This window comes from Podarcis cretensis (assembly GCF_951804945.1).
Source record: "Podarcis cretensis genome assembly, chromosome: 8".
NCBI classification, from domain to species: Eukaryota; Metazoa; Chordata; class Lepidosauria; order Squamata; family Lacertidae; genus Podarcis; species Podarcis cretensis.
In genome coordinates, this window is record NC_137177.1 from 38,583,358 (window position 1) to 38,602,624 (window position 19,267).

Sequence of the window (19,267 nt, forward strand, 5' to 3'; positions counted from 1 at the left end):
TGTGACTGGGGATTTCAACCCTGGTCTCTGAGACTAAATACACTAGCTCTATATAGCAAGGGAGCATACAAAATAGAGTAAAAACAACTAAAAGCCGTTAAAACCAACACAAAAACTAATAGAATATGATTTTTTAGAAGTAGTATAGAATGGCCAACCTTTGCAGAATCATATTCATCCTGGCTGGGAAGGTGTTTGCTGCATTAGCCACAGGTTATGGCATTTGCATGACTTGTGAGCAAATAATGTGTGCAAAAACTACTCCCACGGCACTTAAAGTACAGATAAGAAGGAAGTTCCATTGAGCCTTAGGCAATTTGCTGGGCACACAGTTCTGCTTGCACAGAAAATAAGATTACTGTGTACACACACACAGAGACACACACACAAACACACTGTATATACAGTAATCTTAACTTGATAAAAATAAGTGGTCTTGCTGTTATGGGCAAGAAAGAATTTCCTAAAAATTAGAATAACTTTAGGGGAAAGTTAGAGGGTCGGGGTGTATGACGAGAGAGAGAGGCGACAGAGGAAAGCGCCATTCCGGTTCTTTTCCCTGAAAGACCTGCCAGTAGGTGTCGCGCCGCTCTCCGACAACCAACCCTTTCCTCTGGCTATGTGGTGACGTCACCTGCCTCGCTCTGCTCGCCGCGGCGACGTCGCCGCCGTCCTTACGCACTCCGAGAGGCGGTGGGCGTGACTGCCAGTGCCGTTGGCGTTGCGCGCGCAGGCTGCGGCGGGCGGGGCCTAAGGCAGCGAGGCCGGGCCGGGCCGAGCGGAGCTGAGGAGAGGAGTCGCATCCAAGATGGCGCCGTGCGGACGTGTCCCGGCCCGGAGACGCGGGCCGGGCCCTCTCCTCGCCGCCCCTTTCCTCTGGCTGCTCGTGGCTCTCGGGTCAGCCCGGGCACAGCAGCAAGGCGGGGCAGCGGCGGTCGGGGCCGCCCAGGGGTTCCCGGGGCAGCAGCCGGCGGCCGTAGGGGGATTGGGGGGCCAGCCGCTGCCTCAGTTGGGGCTGGGAGCACTCCCGGGGGGCGGCGGAGGCGGAGCTGGGGGTGGCCGTCTGCCCCGCGGGGGCTCCTCGGCGGGAGGCGGCTGGAAGCTGGCGGACGAGCCGGTGTGCCGCGAAGACGTGACCCGCGTCTGCCCCAAGCACAGCTGGGCCAACAACCTGGCCGTCCTCGAGTGCCTGCAGGACGTGCGGGAGGTGAGCGGGGCGGGGAGCCCCTCCTAGCTGGTGGGGAAACTGAGGTCGGGGGAGGGGGAGGGCTTCGGGGCAGTGGACCCCCATGGAGCAACTTTTTTGCGGCGGGCGGCTGCAGGGAGAGGCCAGCCCAGGTGCGGAGCAATGCACATAGCCTCTCCTGGCAATTTTAGGAAACCTGCATCTGACCCAGGTTTACCTCTGTCCTCCGTCACTCTCCGGTGTAACCAAGAAGTGGCGTCCAGGATGGAGGTCTGCGGCCAGGACCATGCGCGCATGCATAGCTCCTCCTGGCCTCGGTTGCCAAGAGTTAGGGAGCAAGTGCAGCCCCTTGGCCAGTAGCTCTCTTTCCCTTCTGGCGCAGGAGCAAATCCTTGTTTTCAAGGGAAAAGGCCGAAGGGCTACACGGGAAAGCGAGGACACTTCTGTGGGCAGAGCCCGTTTTCTGGCTCAGGCAGGCCTGCCGACAGCGGTGTTGCCAATTTCTGGCATTCATAGTTTAAAAGAAAACGGGGAAAGGAGCAGAGAGAGAAAAACGTTGCTGTTTCAGGGAATTGGCCCAGATGAATATACTTATCATGATAGTCCCCCCCCCCCCATTGTGATGTTCTTGAAGATAAAGCTTATGCTGGGTACTTTTTGAGTAGGGATTGTCTTTCGGTCACACCCTCGTGGCTGGTTGAGTTGTGTTAAAGTGAATCAATCCTGCTATTTCTATTCCAACAGAGGTAGACAGCTTGATCCTATAATTCAGGATTGGCAAAACTCCTTACCTGGCTGCCTCCTTACCTGGCTGCTTGCGACAAGAATCTCCTCTGTCCATGGAGGGAGGCTTTTGTAAATACAAGAGCCTTCTTTTTCTTTCACACACTGTGCCACAAATGACTAATATAGGTAGGTGTGTGTGCGGTCAGGCTAGTAACACTTGTGGCTTTTAATCATAAGTCAACTACAGGTTCACTTTAGCAGCTGTAGAGCAAATAATAGTTTGCAATTTGAGATGCGTATGGGAAAAGTAATTGATCTCTTGCCATAGGGAGTATGGCATTTTGTGTTGGGTCATTTGTGGGTCTGTTTTCAATATCAGCATGTAATATGCCTATTCTTGAAGCAACTTTAGGTTGACAATCTGTTTCCAGCTTCAGACTAGCTAGCTTGGCAGGAATGCATGAATTCAGAGTTACTGCTGATAGAAATTGTTGTAAGTTTAGCTGGAGTTACTAGATTGTTACACAAGTTATTGCTTGTAAACAGAAAAATTGGAACTGAGGAAGCTGCCTTATATTGAGTCAGATCATTGCTCTGTCTAGCTCAGTAGTGTCTACATTGACTGGCAGTGGGGTCTTGCAGGTTTTCATATAGAGGACATTTCCAGACCTACCTGGAGTTGCTGAGGACTGACCTTGCAAACTGTAGCACACAAAACAGATGCTTTACCATTGCCTTATGGCCTGTCCTGTGTTTCTATGGTTCAATATAGGATGGTTATCTGTGTTTCTATGGTTCAATATAGGATGTACAAGTCTCAGAAATAACTTAACTGCTCATTGTCATTCTTTGAGATACCTTCTCTGAATAGAAATTAACCAAGTTTATTTTAGGTCTCTGTCTGGCTATTTCTGTGTGTTTTCATAAGAAGTGGGGTAATTTTTAGGAAGCTCTAAGTTGGACATCCTGAGAACCCTAGATCCCAGTGCAACCTAAGTCAGTACAGGAGTGTTTCCCACAATCTTGTACAGTGGTACCTCAGGTTACAAATACTTCGGATTACAGACTCTGCTAACCCGGAAGTAGTATCTCTGGTTAAGAACTTTACCTCAGGATGAGAACAGAAATCATGTGGTGGTGGCGCATAAACAGCGAGAGGCCCCATTAGATAAGTGGTACCTAAAGTTAAGAACGGACCTCCAGAACAAATTAAGTTCTTAACCAGAGGTACCACTGTACTCAGATACACTGTCCCATCACATTAGAGCTACATTGGGCACTTCTGGCAATGCAACTGATTCTGGGAGAAGTCCAAGGAAGAGCATATCAGTTGAACCTTCCAACCTTGGTGAGAAAATGTGCATAGAAATTTGCTGCAAGCAGAAAAGGTTGCTGGTTGTGAGATTTTGGGGGGATATATTTTAAAAGTGAACCCTCCACCAATATTTTAATGAAAGTATGTAAAACACTTATTTTGTGATTAAACTGTTTATAAACTTTTCTAAATAAATGACTGAAACATAGTTTGTTCTTTAAAGTGAGATTGTTTACTTATTTAAATTAAAAGATAAAGAGCCCTAACAGTCATCTGATGCTGTGACATTAACATTGGATTTGAATTTTTGAATTCATTGTTTAGCATTGCATTTATAGATGGGTAAGTTCCTGCATTCAGAAAGTGTTTCACTTTCTGGCTGAGCCAAACTAAGTGAAGGCAATGTGAACGAATCACCATTCCCACTCATTCCCTCTTTCCTTGGTTTGTGATATGCAGTATTGCAGGGGTCAGGAGTTCTGTGTCACATTTATGTATCCCTCCAACATCGTTCCTGGCTTGAACTTAAGCAATTAGACTGCATTGCAGGGTTGGATTGAGACACAGGAAGCATGCACAACCACTGATCTAATGGCCCAGCATACTGTTTTGATGGTGAGGAGTGGAAACAGGGTCCCATATTTGTCCCTCTGTGTGCAGGTGCTGTGCCTGAACAAGTATGAATTATGTCTGGATGGTTTCCTATCTCTTGGTGTCATTGCTTGGAGTGCAGTTCACAAACTGAACTTTGTGAGTTGACATTCATTGTCAGTATATCTTCAGCATGAACAAGCATAATGCAGAATGTGGTGTGTATGCCTCTCTGGATTGTGGCCTATTTCTTACAATGTTTGTAGAGCTTTCAGGTATTTAAAGCACTTCACATTTATTAACTTGTAATCCTTACAACAACCTTGTAATATTACAGTATTAATGTTCTCTGTAAAGCAGATAGAGTGTGGTGGGGGTGTGAAGTAGGTGACTAAGGCTGAGAGACTGGCTTGTTTAAGGCCACCTAGTGAGGTTATTCCAGAGGAGAGAATTGAACTAGGGATATTTGATTACTGATAGCTCAGTCTCTTAGTCATTATGCCTAACTAATTGTAGCTGACACTTGTCGAGTATTTATTGTACAGGTGTGCCCTTTAGTTCTCTGTATGAATGTGCTTTAAGATGTAGCAGTATCAGAGAAGTAAGGTTTCATAAGCCACAGACATAACACTAGTTCTCCACAGTCAAAACTCCTAGAGGGTGCTGCAGCCTTCATTGGAGGGGTGTGCAGAGTCAAAGTGCTTGCTCGTGTATGTCACAATATGTTATGTACTGATAATGGGTACATAATTTAGCTAAATAGACAATTTTGTTGCTAAATTAATACTGTGATTTGTTGATTATATTATAGGGATGTTCACACACTCACCAGCAGCCACCTGCAATATAGAGATATACTCACCTTTCTTAAAGAATGGTTGCATGGGTTACTAAAATGTACTTGAAAAGTTTTGAATATTGTTAGACACATGGAGTTACTACATCCACATGATCACACTGGGGATTTCAGATTCCTACATCTGAGTAATTGCCTTTCTTTTAAATTTACAATTTTCTGATTTACCTGTATATTCTACTGAATCAGTAATGCTTACTCCAGATTGGTGTTTATAGTTTGTAAAACATTGCAGCTTCAGTTTAGTAACATATTTTTGCAGTTTATATTGTTCCCACTCTGTGCTACATTGTACAAAATTGTTTTATCATTTGTACAGCAATCCTATGCTGTATATACATGACTGTGTCTAAGGCCCATTGAACTAACTGGGACTCCCAACTGGGTTGTGCTGTAATCATTTTAATTTCATACCCTTAATTTAAGGGGTGGGGACTAGGAACCCTTTTTCTATGACATAAAAAACATTTAAAATGTTACATTCCTTTCTCACTTTCTTGTCTTGTATCATCAGTTAAAAATCCAATAGGTAGTGTAGCAGTGAGAAATTAATGTAAGCAGACTTGAGTTGGAGATGTAGTGGTATGGCAGAAACCTATTAGTTCATTCAGGACATTGAGATATAGCTCTGATTTCTGTTGGATGATACTGCCTCTTCTATGGTTTACAAGAGCTTTTAGAGCGAATAAAGATACTGCTTGTTTGACAAGAGGTGACACTTCTGCTTGGATTCCTTGGAGGGCTGTCCTTCCCTTTTGCCTATTCCATTTAGAGCCTGGAGGTATAGATGCATTTGCATCCACTGTTAGAAACTGAGATATGAAAGCTAGGAGCTAAATGGCACCTTAAACCTAGGTTTTTGGCGCAACAATGGAATGTCTAGGCACACTTTTTTAATAACAGTACAAAGCTGAAAATGAATGAACTGCAGCTAAAATCTTATATTCATTTTTCACATGGTCGAGTCCTCATCTGAAGACTGCAAAAAACAGCCATGCTTCCCCTGCCTGTCCCCCTAATATTCTTAAGAGGGTCTCTTCTCCAGTCTTTAGAGAGTGGCTGGAAGTGGGGAGGCAGAAAAAGGTCCTCCTTTCCTTCTACTCTGCAGTTTTAATCTGAAATCTTAGGAGCAGTACTGCACCCAGAGCTCAAAAATTGCTCATGCTAATGAAATTCCATTTTGCAAAACGTATCTAGAACAATGGGAGTTTCGAACGCTGTTCGCATCATCAAATTCTGTTGAATTGGAATGTCACCCAGAGGGTTCAGTTTTTTAGCCTAAGCGTTTCTCATGCTGCTATCTGATTTGTGTGTGTTAAGAGCTGTCAAGTTGCTTTAAATTCAGCAGATAACCTAATATGTGTAATATTTGTGATGGGTGTAGACTGGTTTTGACAACATCTGTTATCTTCATAGAGCCGCCATTCTGTGGTGTGCAGGATCATGCTTTGTCTGGAATTTGAAGTATTTGGATTGTCACATACTGACCTAGTTTATTTAGAAAATGTATAAGCCACTTAATCAAAGAGTGTTCTCTGGGTTTGGGTGTAATGTTCCTGGTCCAACAAAGTATAGCTTGCTGGAGTGGAAAAGAGCAACAAACTTAAATAAGTGCTTCCTTATCACAACCTCCAGTGGAGACTGTTTTGTTAAATCACAGTTTCTCCATTACATTGCAACAGGAAGACTGGTTTTAACAAACCAGAAAAACTCTGTTTTGCAGCTGGGAATGAGAGAGGAGGAGATGGGGGAAGGAATGCTCTTGCTCATTGCTTGTTCCAAGAACATGGACCAAAAAGTGTTAAGTGTGAGCTGGGTCAGTGTGCCTTTTGCTTGGATGCTGTCTTGTACCTTCTTGTGGAACAGAGTGCTTTTTTTGCCCACTTCTGCCAATAAGTAACAGAACCTTTCAGAAAGGTGCCCAGAAAATTTATTAGTCCATTAGAAACATTACCCATGCTATTGGCATGTACCTCTGGACTGCAAAGCATCTTGAACAGTGAGTCTGGCATGTTTTGTCTTAAAGGAGTTGTACATATTTATTTGCACTGAGAAACAATTGTCCAAAGAGAAAGATAAAACAACAAGCTCAAATCATTTTTTTATTTTTTATTGATTACACTTTATAGCCCACCTTTCCCCCCAAGAAGTTCGTGGTACACATAGTTTTCCCTCCCCAACTTATCCACACAATAAATTTGTGAGGTAGGTTAGACTGAGATACAGTGACTGGCCCAAGGTCACCCAAAGAAATTCATGGCCGAGTAGGGATTTGAACTCTGGTCTCCCACGTCATAGTTCAACACTCTAACCATTATAATACACTTGCCCTTAAAAGAAGGCAGGTCCTTCTTTTAGGTCCCACTGCATTCAGGTAAGTGTGGGGACTGCTGCCCCAGAGTAAGTCCTCAGTGAGACTTAACTTCTGAATAGACATATTATATATGTGTAAGTGTTGTTACTAGATGGACAATGAACTGATGAAAGGTGAATGTGAAAATAGAATGTTAGTAAAATTTGCAAGTGTCACATAACTTCAAGAAAAGAGGTGAATATTTTGCAGTGATTCTCAGTTACGGTAGTTTAGCTTAAAGTAATTTGCAGTAACAAAGTTGTTGATGACAACAATTTGTAGGTCACTATTTGATCTTAGTTTAATGAAACTGCTGAGCCTGAAACCCTTGACCTCATTTGTGTCCATGAAGTTATGGGTAGAGTGGATGACTTGTAAATACCACCTTTATCCCAGAAGGGGATGGAGTAACAAAACATCAGTGCTCAACAGGGTTCCTGTCCTTGGGTAGATTAGGAGCGGAGCATTGCATTCATGATAAATTAGCTTTGGTTTTGTCTTCTGTCCCCTGCCACTCTTCTCTGGGCTAAAATGTGCTATTATGCCTCTTGCATATTGCAATAACTTTTCTGGGTTTAAAAGTAAACCTACATATGTTGTTATTACAAATTGGAATGTGACTGCTTTAATGAACTAACCAATTAAGTGTTGATCAAGACTTTTAAAGCATTAACATTGTAAAAATAACAAAGAAAATCATCAATGAGTGGATACTTATGCTAATTACAAAAAACAAAGACTGTTGTTACTGCCTTCCTACATAACACTAAGCTACAGTTTGTTTAAGAGTTGTCTCATAGATGAGCAAACAAGTCATAACTTGCTTTTCCAGAGCTTGGTTTATTTTCCTGCCACTGTTGCTTTTGTAGCTTGGTGAGTGTTTGGGGTTGGATGGCTAAACCAACCACGCAAAGTAGTTGACAGTTTTAAAAAATGGCTTATGATACAAAAAGAAATATGATACAAATGATACAAAAATGATATGATACAAATATGATACAATATGATACAAAAAGAAAAATAATGAGGAAGAAAGAAGAAAATAAGCAAATTCAAGCACCAGAGCTTTCATAATGGTACATAATGAAGTTTCATGCAGAGAGGTGGTATGTAGGAGACAGTTCAGGGGTGTGGGAGGTAGAGCCAAATGGCTGCTGATCCCAGCCTGGCTGTTGTGCCAAGATGGCATGTCTAAAAAAAGCTACATGGAAAACTTTATGTATGTATATGTTTAATAGGGGATTCCAGCAAGTGTTTGCACGTGTGCCTGGTGTTCTTGAATTGATATCGTGTTTAACTGTTCTTGAATTGATATCATGTTTAACTGTTGTGTCATTGTAAAATGTTTTGAATGCCTTTATTCTTTTGCCTGTGCCTTTTGCAATAAGACAGGCATGATAACTTCCTGTCAGTATGAAAATTTAAGTGAGCAGATGGTGCCTGGAGATTTGCAGCAGTGTCACTAGAAGAGTTTCAGTCATTAAGCAGTTAGTATAGCTGTTTAACTCATTAGTTAAGGCTCATTAATGGGTAGTTGCCAATAAAAATGTAGTAAGCAGGTAGTTTACCTATTTCCAGCAGAGTCTGGACAAGATTCTCATGTTCACACTTGTATAGCTTGAGTAAGAAGCATGAACTGAAGCAAATAGGGATTGATGTACTCTGAGGATGTGTCTTAAGCCTTTGGAGGAAGGGAAGCTGATTAGAGTGGTCTTCTTCCCTAGGCCCCTGCACTGCAGTTTGATTAGTTAAGGTAGATAATCCCCACTCCTTCATCTCTCTAACCACAGGGTAATAGATTGCTGTGGTGATGAGTCATGCTTGTGTTTTAACTGCTCTTACTTGAATGCTCTGGCAGTTCTATTTCTTTTCACTTATCTAGTTTCAACTGTGTTAAAACTGTGTTTGCTTTCATGCTCTGAACGAATCTTCTAGAAAACTCATTGTACTTGTTTTTCCCCTCAGTATGTTGCAGGTTCCATGGAATCTGAGCTGAACAGATACTTCAGGGAAACGCAGTAAAAGTAACGGATTTGGATTCCACCTTTGTGCAGGAATTGTACAGAGAAATAGTGTTCTTCCTTAACCAAACTTTTATTAGGTGCATATGGTTTTTAGAACAGTTGTGCCTGTTAGAAATTACTCATATGCAGGCTGAGAACAAGTGGGATAAGAAAGGTTGTTTCTCAACATTCTGTGTCCTTGGTCTTCATGGCCTTCAGTGTGTTGGTGGTGAAGCTGAGTGAAGCTGATTCACTTTCTTGGGATAGGTGGTTGTGGTTGGAAGTGATCTCTATGTTCTTCCCAATCGTAACTCTGGCAAAGTAGGATTTGTTATGGCAGGGGTCCCCAGAATGTCTTTATTCATTTCTTTAGAAATTTTTATAGATTTCCTTAGAAGAATTTATATGGCTTAATAAGAAAACTCTTAAGCTGCCAACATTGCCACTATTTTTGTATGTGCAAATGCTATGGGGTATCTGTTTAAAAAATGGTAGCTGTCACCTGCCTGACATTGTGGCTTGGAGTTGGTGAGTAGGATATTTGCGGTTTTAGCAACAGCACAAGAGAACTACAGTGACAATGTTGAAGGTATAAGCAGTGTTCAAAATTAGCTAGGTGCTAGTTGCATTTTAAGACAGGCTGCTGGCCTTTTGTGAGGCAATGAAGATGTCCGGGTGCCAGGTTTGGTGCCTAACATCTCCATCTGGCTGGCTGGCATGAGCAATCAGTTGGTCTGCAGAGCAGCAAGCCTGCTGCACAAATCAGCTGATCTGTGGGGTAGCAGTGCCCCATAGATCACCTGGCTCACACAGCATAAAAGAGGCATACCTTTTGGTACTGTGAGCCAGGTGAATCTCCTCAGCTGGGCAGCTGCTCCAGCTCCTTAGCCTCCAGTGGCTCCACTTCATCTAGGAGGCTTGTATTCTCCTTGACTCCCTCTACTGCTGAATTGTCTGCTGGCACTAGGCTGCTTCCTGTTGTGCTGTTCTTGCTCAACAGAGGCTGCTTGGGCCTGGCATTGTTTGGGCAAGCCCTGCAGCAGACAGTTGCTCCTGGTGGTGGCAGGGGATGGCAGCAAAGGCAGCCAAGAAACCTTTTAGGGCTGTCGCCTGGAGCTCCACTGGCACTGTGGATGTGGAGCTGCTTATTCTGCTTCTCCAGCTGCTTCTCCAGCTCCTGCACTTGGGCATCCGGTTCACATTGGAGTTAATGTCCTTCATGGTGCCCCATGACTCTACCCAACCCCGTGACCCTCTCTGCTGCTTCCTTCTCGTTCCCCTATTCTTCCTCCCTCCCTTTCTCACCATTGCCTTCTGTACTTTTCTACTCCAACAGTTGCAGAGTTAAGGCTAGGGGGGAACTTGGTTTCAAATTGTTTGTTTTGCCTATTAGATCTGTTTTGTGACGTTGCAGGTGGAGCAGAGGCCTAGACCTTCCTTGAGGGATTTCTTGTAGATCTCTGTTTTCTCTTTGACCCAAAGCTTTATTCTCTTTCTTAGGTTAGATCTGGTACGAAAACATTTACAGCGGTACCTCGGGTTAAGAACTTAATTTGTTCTGGAGGTCCGTTCTCAACCTGAAACTGTTCTTAACCTGAAGTACCACTTTAGCTAATGGGGCTTCCTGCTGCCGCCACACTGCCGCCGCACGATTTCTGTTCTCATCCTGAAGCAAAGTTCTTAACCCGAGGTGCTATTTCTGGGTTCTGTAACCTGAAGTGTCAGTAACCCAAGGTGCCACTGTATTTGAACCAGAACAAAGAAGCAAGCAATTTTGGGCACATGGTGATCTTAAGTGGGTAGGCTTTTGCTGGCAGATGCTTAGCCTGTCTTGTGTCAAGTAAATATATATCTCCTATCTCAGATCTGGTGTTGAGCATACTTTGCAAGTTTCCATTTTAGTTTAAAGAAAAATCTCCCTGCTATTTGATGTCCCTAAAGTCTATGGATCAACTTTTGTGAAACCCAAAGTTTCTGATCTTTTCAGAATTAAATACATATTGTTTTATAGAAAACATTTTAATGGAAACAAGCAATGCTGAAAAGTGTCCATATGATATGGAAATAACTCATTTTGTATTGATTATGTAAAGAGGGAGGAAAGGGCTATCTGAGATGAATGGGGAGGAGATTCTCACCTAATTTACATGTAGGATAACTGCTGGGTGTTCTGATCTGGGTTTCCTGATTCTGCCCTGTGCTGTGTTAATGTCCTTTGTGGAGAAATCCTCATATGTGTGAGAGCAAAGGTCCTGCTGCTTTTGTTCTGTGAGTCAGTTCATAGTTTTATGTTAGCACTGAGGCAGGAGGCAGAAAATTGTACCAGCTATTTCTGGAAGGTAGGATGAGGGGAGCAAGGAGTCCAGCTTAAAGATGGCATGAAATGTTGTATTTGTGTACTGTATGTGTGTTAAGCTTTAGTTCCACCAAAGAGAGGAAGAGAGATTCTCTCATAAAGTTAAGAGATATAATATATTTATTTGGGTATGTGTGTGACTCTGCAGGGTGGCATTGCATATTGGCGCCCTTACGCCTTAGGGAGAATAAATGGAACCAGGATGTAAACTGTTCTACCCTTTTGCATTAGCTTCTCATCATCAGAGCTATAATTTATTGTTCACTGATCTGTGTCTTCAATTAACCAATATTGACACAGCTGAACCTTCCATTAAGGAATGAATATTCACCGAGAAGCTTGAATGTGGCAACTACTGGGCTAGTTTGGATTATCTCCATATCTCTAAGCCTGCACTGGCCCTGTTTAGCAGCTGTGTAACCAAACCAATGATCTGAACCATACTGTGATGCTCAATCAAATGACAGATTTCTAATAGTACAGGTATAAGCCCATGCATTTACAGACAAATGTGTGTTTTGGGGGCTCATCTGCTGTAAACATTGGTTGGAAGAAAAATATCAAAATATAGGCCTTATTATAGGGAAGGCGTCTGAGAGTGAGCAGTCATATTGGATGGTGCTGCTCATGTTCTTGTGGAAGGACACAATCTTCTTCTGAAGCTTAGGTGGGCATCCTATCTTGTTGAGCAGTGTGAAGAGTCCTTTTTGGCTGACGAGGTCAAAGACCTTTGTCAGGTATATGAAGACTATATGCAAGGGCATCTCTATTTTCAGCATTTTTCCTGCAGCTGGTGCAGTAAGAAAATCATGTCAAAGCCCCATTGTGACTTTGGATAGTCCCTAGTATGATGATGTGTGGAATAATGCTGTTTGCCCATATACATGAAGAACGAATTCAGAGTGTAGGTGCAAATGGCAGCTAGAATTAGGGTGTGGAATGCAGGACCTGGAAAATGGGTACAAACTATAGGTGGGATTTATTTATTTTTTTGGTGATTCCTTGTGTGCCTGTGCACAGTCAAAAACCTTTGAGTGTTGGATTGCAATTCTTGAACTGTTTGATCTATTAATATGTCTAACCCAATATGCTGTCGTGTGTTGTGCTGTTGCCTCCAGATGCAAAATGGACATTGTGGCCTTTTCACTATTATTTTGCTCTTAAAGACTTTCTAAAGACATCTTTTTTAAAAAAGGCAAATGAGAATAAATTAAATGCCAGCATCTGTATTGTATTTGTAGAAGCACTTTGGTGTCCATCTAAGTAAGTTTCCAAATGAGAGTACCTTTGGGAAATGTGAAGGTTAAGTCTCATAGGAAGCTCCTTGATCTCAGTCTTGTCCATACTGACTGGCAGCAGCAATATTTCAGACCAGGAGTTTTCCCAGACCTACCATATAATAATGGGGAAAAAATGTTTTCACCTTTGATGCACAGTGGAGAGCATACTTGACTGTAGACAGATTGCTCTCATGTATAAACATGCAGCCACCAACAGTAAACCTCAAACAGTGATCCTCAAACTTTGATTATATAAATGACAACCGGGGGGGAGGGGGGAGTGCATCATGGATTACTTCAAACTGATGCAAAAGTAATACATGTTGCAAACTGAACAAGTGCATAGATGCTTTCAACATTACTGCCATAACTTTCAACATTACTGCCATTGTGGTCAGAACAACAAACCTGTCAAATGTTAATGTTACCGTTGCCTTTGGCTTACTAATGACATTGATATTCTGACCACAATAATTTCACATGCTCTTGAAGAAGGAATGCAAAATGCAGTCAATTAGGAAACCTGCAAAGGTTGAGCAGGCAGAACAGTGCAATACTGAGTTGGTCTATGTACAGGGATTTTATAACTCACAGCTAATCTTAATGATATATGTGGTTGTTTGGATTTGAGAGTTTTTGTTTGAGGAATATAAGTGATATGATCATGTATCCTCACAATTCCAGCTAATGAATGAGTTGAGAATCCAAGTATCTTCCAAAGTGAAAGTATTGACTACTAATGTCTCTCCTTTTTTGCTGAAGGACCTTTTGTTGAGTGTGTGGTGCAGGTTGTCATGACTATTTGGGCACTATTGAGTGATTGATGGATCCACTGACTTCTGTACAAAGTGTGCTGTGCAGAGGTGTTGAACAGGACAAGATCGGTCATTTCTGAGTTAGTTAGATATATTGACAGTTTCTCCAGTAAGATGGCAGCTGACAGGCGTGATATGCAAGCACTTGTTAAGACATAGCTGCTACTTACTTGACAAATTTGTGGTTACTGTGCTCAGCAGAACTCAGCAAGAGGCTTCCCCCTTGTGTTGGCTTAAATTTATTAAACATTTATACACAGTTAAATAATATTTGTATTTTGAAAAGCAGTTCACAAACTAGGATAACAGTGAAACTCATAACATGCAATCTATTAGCAAGATGAAGGCAGCACAGGAGCAAAGTCATATAATGATCAAAGGCCAGTAGAAGCAAAAGTGCTAGTTAGCAGGGAAGATATTGTGTGGTGTTTTCTTGGCAGAGGATCCACAAAATTGGGTCTGCAACAGGGGAGGTCCTACTTCTAGTGGATGTTAGCCTCGTGCAGTGGAATTCATTAGAATATCTTATGTATTGGTGGATTTGTATGGGAGAAGATGTTCTCTGACAAAATCAGATTAAATCCAATTGACAGCTAGTGCTAATGTTTCAAAACAGGTTATATATGTGCACCTGGATCTACATGTGAATATCTGTCTGTACCTGCTAACATGCAGGCTGCCACTAGCTAATGTTTCTAAATCATTTTGAAAAAGCAGCTCTGGTACTGGCCAGCTCTTCTATCTTTTTAGCAGAATTACGGTAGATGCTAATGGCTTTGGGTTTTCTCTCTTTCCCTGTAGCACTGTGGCTGGTTTAGCTTGATTGGGCCATCTAGAATAGTTTGCTTTGTATGTCTCTTTCTGCACAATTCATGCTCTCCAATTATGCTGTGGGTTGCCAATAGAGTTTAATAGACTTCAGCTGCCTGTTGGTTCCTGCATGATTATTCTTTGTAGTTCAGCGTGCTGGGGTTGTCTTGGATCTGCACTATGATGTTGATCAGGACTGCTGCTCATTGGCCAAAGACTCTGGGTTGATTGAAGGAAGGAGTCCAGATAGTATACTTGCATGCTTTCAGTTCCACTGACTGACAACTGCTGTGTGCTGAACCCATGGGGTTCATATTTAAAACACAGTAAGAGTAAATGTATGTAACTAATGTCAAGCCAAGAAGTATATCTTACTGGTTAGGGGGTAGTATTAGGGGGCAAGAGGGAGGGAGCTGCTTGGCATCCATGTTGTTGTATCTCCTGATATTCTAACCAGAATAGAATATAGAATTGTAGATTTGGAAGGGCTCATGGGGCTCATGTAATCCAGCTGCTTGCAATGCAGGGATCTTTTGCCCAACATGGTGCTTTAACCCTGTCTCATGCTCTACCAACTGAACTATCATAGCATAGTCCTTTGGGATTCCTGCTGAGTGAGCTCTTTTTAAAAGTTCTGTTCACTTTTTTAAAAATGAAGCAAATGGCTTATCTCAAAGCAGATACAGATGTTGCAGTTCTTAGTAGGAGGGAGCCATTCCAGGTGGACTTGTACAATGAAAATGCTGACCGAGGAAAAAAAATTCCTCCCTCTAGCTCAAATGTATGAAAAATCTCGTTTCATAGCAAGACTTTGCAAAGGAAAGCCAGAGCAAGACATTACTAAAAGCTAAAGCATAATTAGTTATGCTCAGTGTAACAGCCGTGAAAACTGTGCTGGGGACACTTTTCAACTTCAGTCTTCTTGCTTGCATGAGTCTACTCTGTTCCTCCTACTAAAGGAGTGTCAGTGCTAATGCTGGGGCTGATGGGAGTTGTAGTCCAAATATCTGAGGGTACCAAGCAGACAAAGACCGGTCTATGCTTAAATGAAATGATCTGGTAGGGCTTTGAGACCAGTAAAAGGTGAACAGGAACTTCAGTTGGAATTTCCAGTATTTGCGGATATTTGAAGAGTAGCTAGTTCTAAGGTCTCTAAAACAGTAGTTATTGCTGTAAATAGATGGTAGGGAGCAATCAGTGGGATATAAGTATATGTTATAGTCTGTCTTTCCTTGTGCAGTCTAAGGCAGTTAACACAATAATAAAATGCCACAAACAAAAAACACCATTAACAATGAACCACTTAGAATAGCTCAATTGGGAGTGTGGCGCTAATTATGCTGCGGTTGCAGGTTTGATCCCTGAAAGGGCAGCTGCATATTCCTGCATTGCAGGGGGTTGGGCTAGATGAACTTCGGGGTCTCCTCCAACTCTATGATTCTAAAAAATGGCAGCAATAATAATGGAATAGATTTGTACGAGTATAATAAGGCTAAGCTGTACGACCCATCCTTGGGAAAAGGTATTGACACAGCAGCAGAAGGCTGATGAGAGCTCCCTAGGCAGGGAGTTCTGAGTCTAGGCACAACAACAAAGAAATGTGGACTTGGAGCAGACAAGAGGGTCCCTCTGTTGATGATCTTAATGAGCCAGGCAGGCTCACATATGGAGAGGAGGTCCTTCAGATATCTTGCTCATAAATCAGAAGACTTTAAAGGTCACACATAACCAGCATTTTCAGTTAGCCTCGAAACAAATAAGAGAGCTGGTGCAGCAGTTTCAACAGTGAGGTTAATCAGCTACTTGGCTGCCATGTTTTGAACAAGCTACAGCTGCTGGACACTTTCAAAAGCAGTCCCACATACAATGTATTTTCTTTGCATGCAGACCACCAATACAACGGTCCATTAATTTCAATGTGTTTACCCTGAATATTATTTTGTAAGGTTTAAAAACCAAATTCTAGTTATTTTTTAAATAGCCCATTCAAGTCTGAAATCGGCCTTAATAGTAGTTAATGGGTGTTGAGAAGGTACTGAGATGAGAGTAAGCGTCAAAGTTTTAAAAGTATGGGCAATCTACTTCCACCATCTGCTTTTACAAGGGATGATTATTGTTGTGCCATCTAAGGGACAACCATGCCTCTACCCACTACTTCATTAGTGTTCCAGTAGTGTAAGGTGCTCACAAACAAATTAGTTGGGTTGTTCTTGGCATTTAATGAAATGTGAACCCTTTTAGACATAGGCAAGGCAAGTGTTGCTTCATCATTGTGAGATTTTCTAGAATCCTGTGGCTTCTGGCCACATGAAGTCTCAGCTGAGGGTCCTTCTGGGACTTCCACCAGAAGGTTGCCAAGCTGTTATTGCATTACCTTGTGCTCTGCTTCCTTTGTGGCCTTGGCTGAATTTTGGGGGGCAATTTGGACAATGACTTTTTGTTGGAAGTGCCTTGTCAGTCACTTGGACGTGGGTAGCTTGCGTCAAAGTCTCTTTTCTAATTAAACTTTGCTTTTTTAAAATATTTGATTTAGGCTGGCTTTTAAACTAATTAATTTTAAAAATAAAGTCTGGTGGCATCTTAAAGGCTAATGGAATAATAAAAGCTTTCATGAACAATCTACCAACTGAGGATAACATTTCACACATGTGCTGGAGCGGGCCATGGCCCGCAAAAGCTTCTGCCACATAGATTCTGTTGGTCTTTGCAATGCCACAATAGACAAACACATCTGCCTTTTGATAATCTGTCACTATGATTAATTTAACGTAGGCTTAATGAATGCAACAGCTCAATGACTGCATCTTTTGGGTGATCTTGAAGGAAGCGGACCACGAGAACTTAGTAGCAAGCAAGCAAGCAAGCAAGCTGCTACTTGTTGCTGGAAGGGATAAGTATTCTTCCTTTTCAACAAATTTACCAAAACGTTACCTATTCGTAATAGGGCATAAAGGTTGACAGCCTGTCCCCAGAAGTGCCCTAACCCATAAAAGTATGCCAAAATACAGTCATACCTCCGTTTACATAACACCCTGGTTACGTAAACTTCGGGATGCATGCGCGGCAAACCCGGAAGTATTTTACCGGGTTTTGCCGCATGCGCAGAAGCAACCCTCAGGTTGCGGAACATCAGGATTCGACTGGACCTCCGGAATGGATCCTGTCCGCAACCGGAGGTACCACTGCATCTTGTGTAAATTAATATGCCTGTTTATTCTAGTTGGGGGTTTGTTTGGACAGGGACGCGGGTAGCGCTGTGGGTTAAACCACAGAGCCTAGGACTTGCCGATCAGAAGGTCGGTGGTTCGAATCCCCACGATGGGTTGAGCTCCCGTTGCTCGGTCCCTGCTCCTGCCAACCTAGCAGTTAGAAAGCACATCCAGCTGCAAGTATATAAATAAGAACCGCTCCGGCAGGAAGGTAAACAGCGTTTCCATGCGCTGCTCTGGTTCGCCAGAAGTGGCTTAGTCATGCTGGCCACATGACCCTGAAGCTGTACGCTGGCTCCCTTGGCCAATAAAGTGAGATGAGCGCCACAACCCCAGAGTCGGTCACGACTGGGCCTAATGGTCAGGGGTCTCTTTACCTTTACCTAATGCATGAGACATTCTAAATTTCAAATAAAATAATTCAGCCATCTGTATTAAGGAAGATGAACTATGATTCCAGTTGAACGCTGCCAACTTCTGTTATTTTTATTTATCAGAAGGAAAGAAGACAGTTTCTAATTTTGAATGTGTAGGTCATAGAATCATAGGGTTGGAAGGGACCACAAGGGTTTTCTAATCCAACCACCTGCAATGCAGGAATCTTTTGCCCAATGTGGAGCTTGAACCCATTATCCTGAGATATCCATGCTCTACCAGCTGAGCTATCCTGGGTTATGTGAAACATTTTTATCCTGCTGTTCAGCCAAAAAGGTTTCTAGAGCTGCTTATAGATCTGTAAAAAAGACACATTTACAGTCTAAAAGGTCTGGTGCTAGAAAAAAAAAATTACGTGGAGGAATGTTAGGAAGACTGAAGCTCAAGTTCAGGGGTGACGAACCTTTTTCATCCAGAGAGACACATTCCCTAGGGGATATATGCCAGTGGTGGGTAGAATCAGAGGCAAAAGTGGGCATATCAATGGGTTTTTGTATCATAGGGAACAGCACAAAAGCCACCCACTCTTGCATTTCTCAGCAAAACTCATTGGTGAGCCATAATGCTTTAGAACAGGGAAGTCCCAACAGGTTGATCACGATCTACTTGTAGATCCCCAGGAGGTTTTGGTCAATCGTGAATCCGGTCCTGGCCCCTCGCCCTGCCCTCCATTGTTGCACAGAATGGAAGACCTGAACCCCCCAAAAAGGGATTTGACCACTGCCAGTTTTTAATTCTGTGAGTAGATAGCAGTCTCTGGGGACTTGGCCACCACTGTTTTAGAGAAACAATGTGAGTTCATGATTCCTTCTTGAGACTATTGCTATGTGACTTCAGCAAAGTTACTAGGATCAGTAAGCATGCATTGCTTAGGGGCTTGAAGATTCATCCAAGTTGCATCTCAGTCAGTGTAAAATCAGTAGAGGACATTTGGCTTCATTCTTCCTTGCCCTTGCTTTTCTTGAGGGAAATCCCAACATTTTTTAACAAAATTCGGGAGGGGGCACTAAAATTTGTTTATGGCCTCTGCTTTGTCTTCTTGTCCCCCTTTTCCTTGAGTGTTACAGTTCAAATAACCTAAATCCCCAGCTGTGCATACCATGATGGTGATGGACATTTTAGGAAGCAAATTTGACGGCATCTTTTATTGGGATCCAGGAAAAATCCATTGTGGCTTGCTCTCATTATGAATATAGGGCAATCTTTATTGCAGTTCAAGGCTACAGGAGCAGGTCCCACTCACTAGATCAGCATTGCTCAAACTTTGCATACCTGGAGCATAAATCTTTTATTAGAATTAAAACTGGAAGCACATTTACATTCCCAAAAAGT

The 19,267-nt window shown here is 42.6% G+C and overlaps 1 protein-coding gene across 2 annotated transcripts in view; it reads left to right on the plus strand.

The window, feature by feature from the left end:
* The first annotated feature begins 756 nt into the window (after window positions 1-756).
* GLG1 (golgi glycoprotein 1) overlaps window positions 757-19,267 on the plus strand; it is a 65,070-nt gene continuing 46,559 nt past the window's right edge. Inside the window, exon 1 of one of the 2 annotated variants that reach the window (XM_079988367.1) lies at window positions 757-1,207. In XM_079988367.1, the coding sequence (XP_079844493.1) occupies window positions 809-1,207 (399 nt within the window). In that variant the 5' untranslated portion in view covers window positions 757-808. The remainder of the gene's footprint in view (window positions 1,208-19,267) is intronic. The other variant, XM_079988368.1, reaches the window with a different exon arrangement.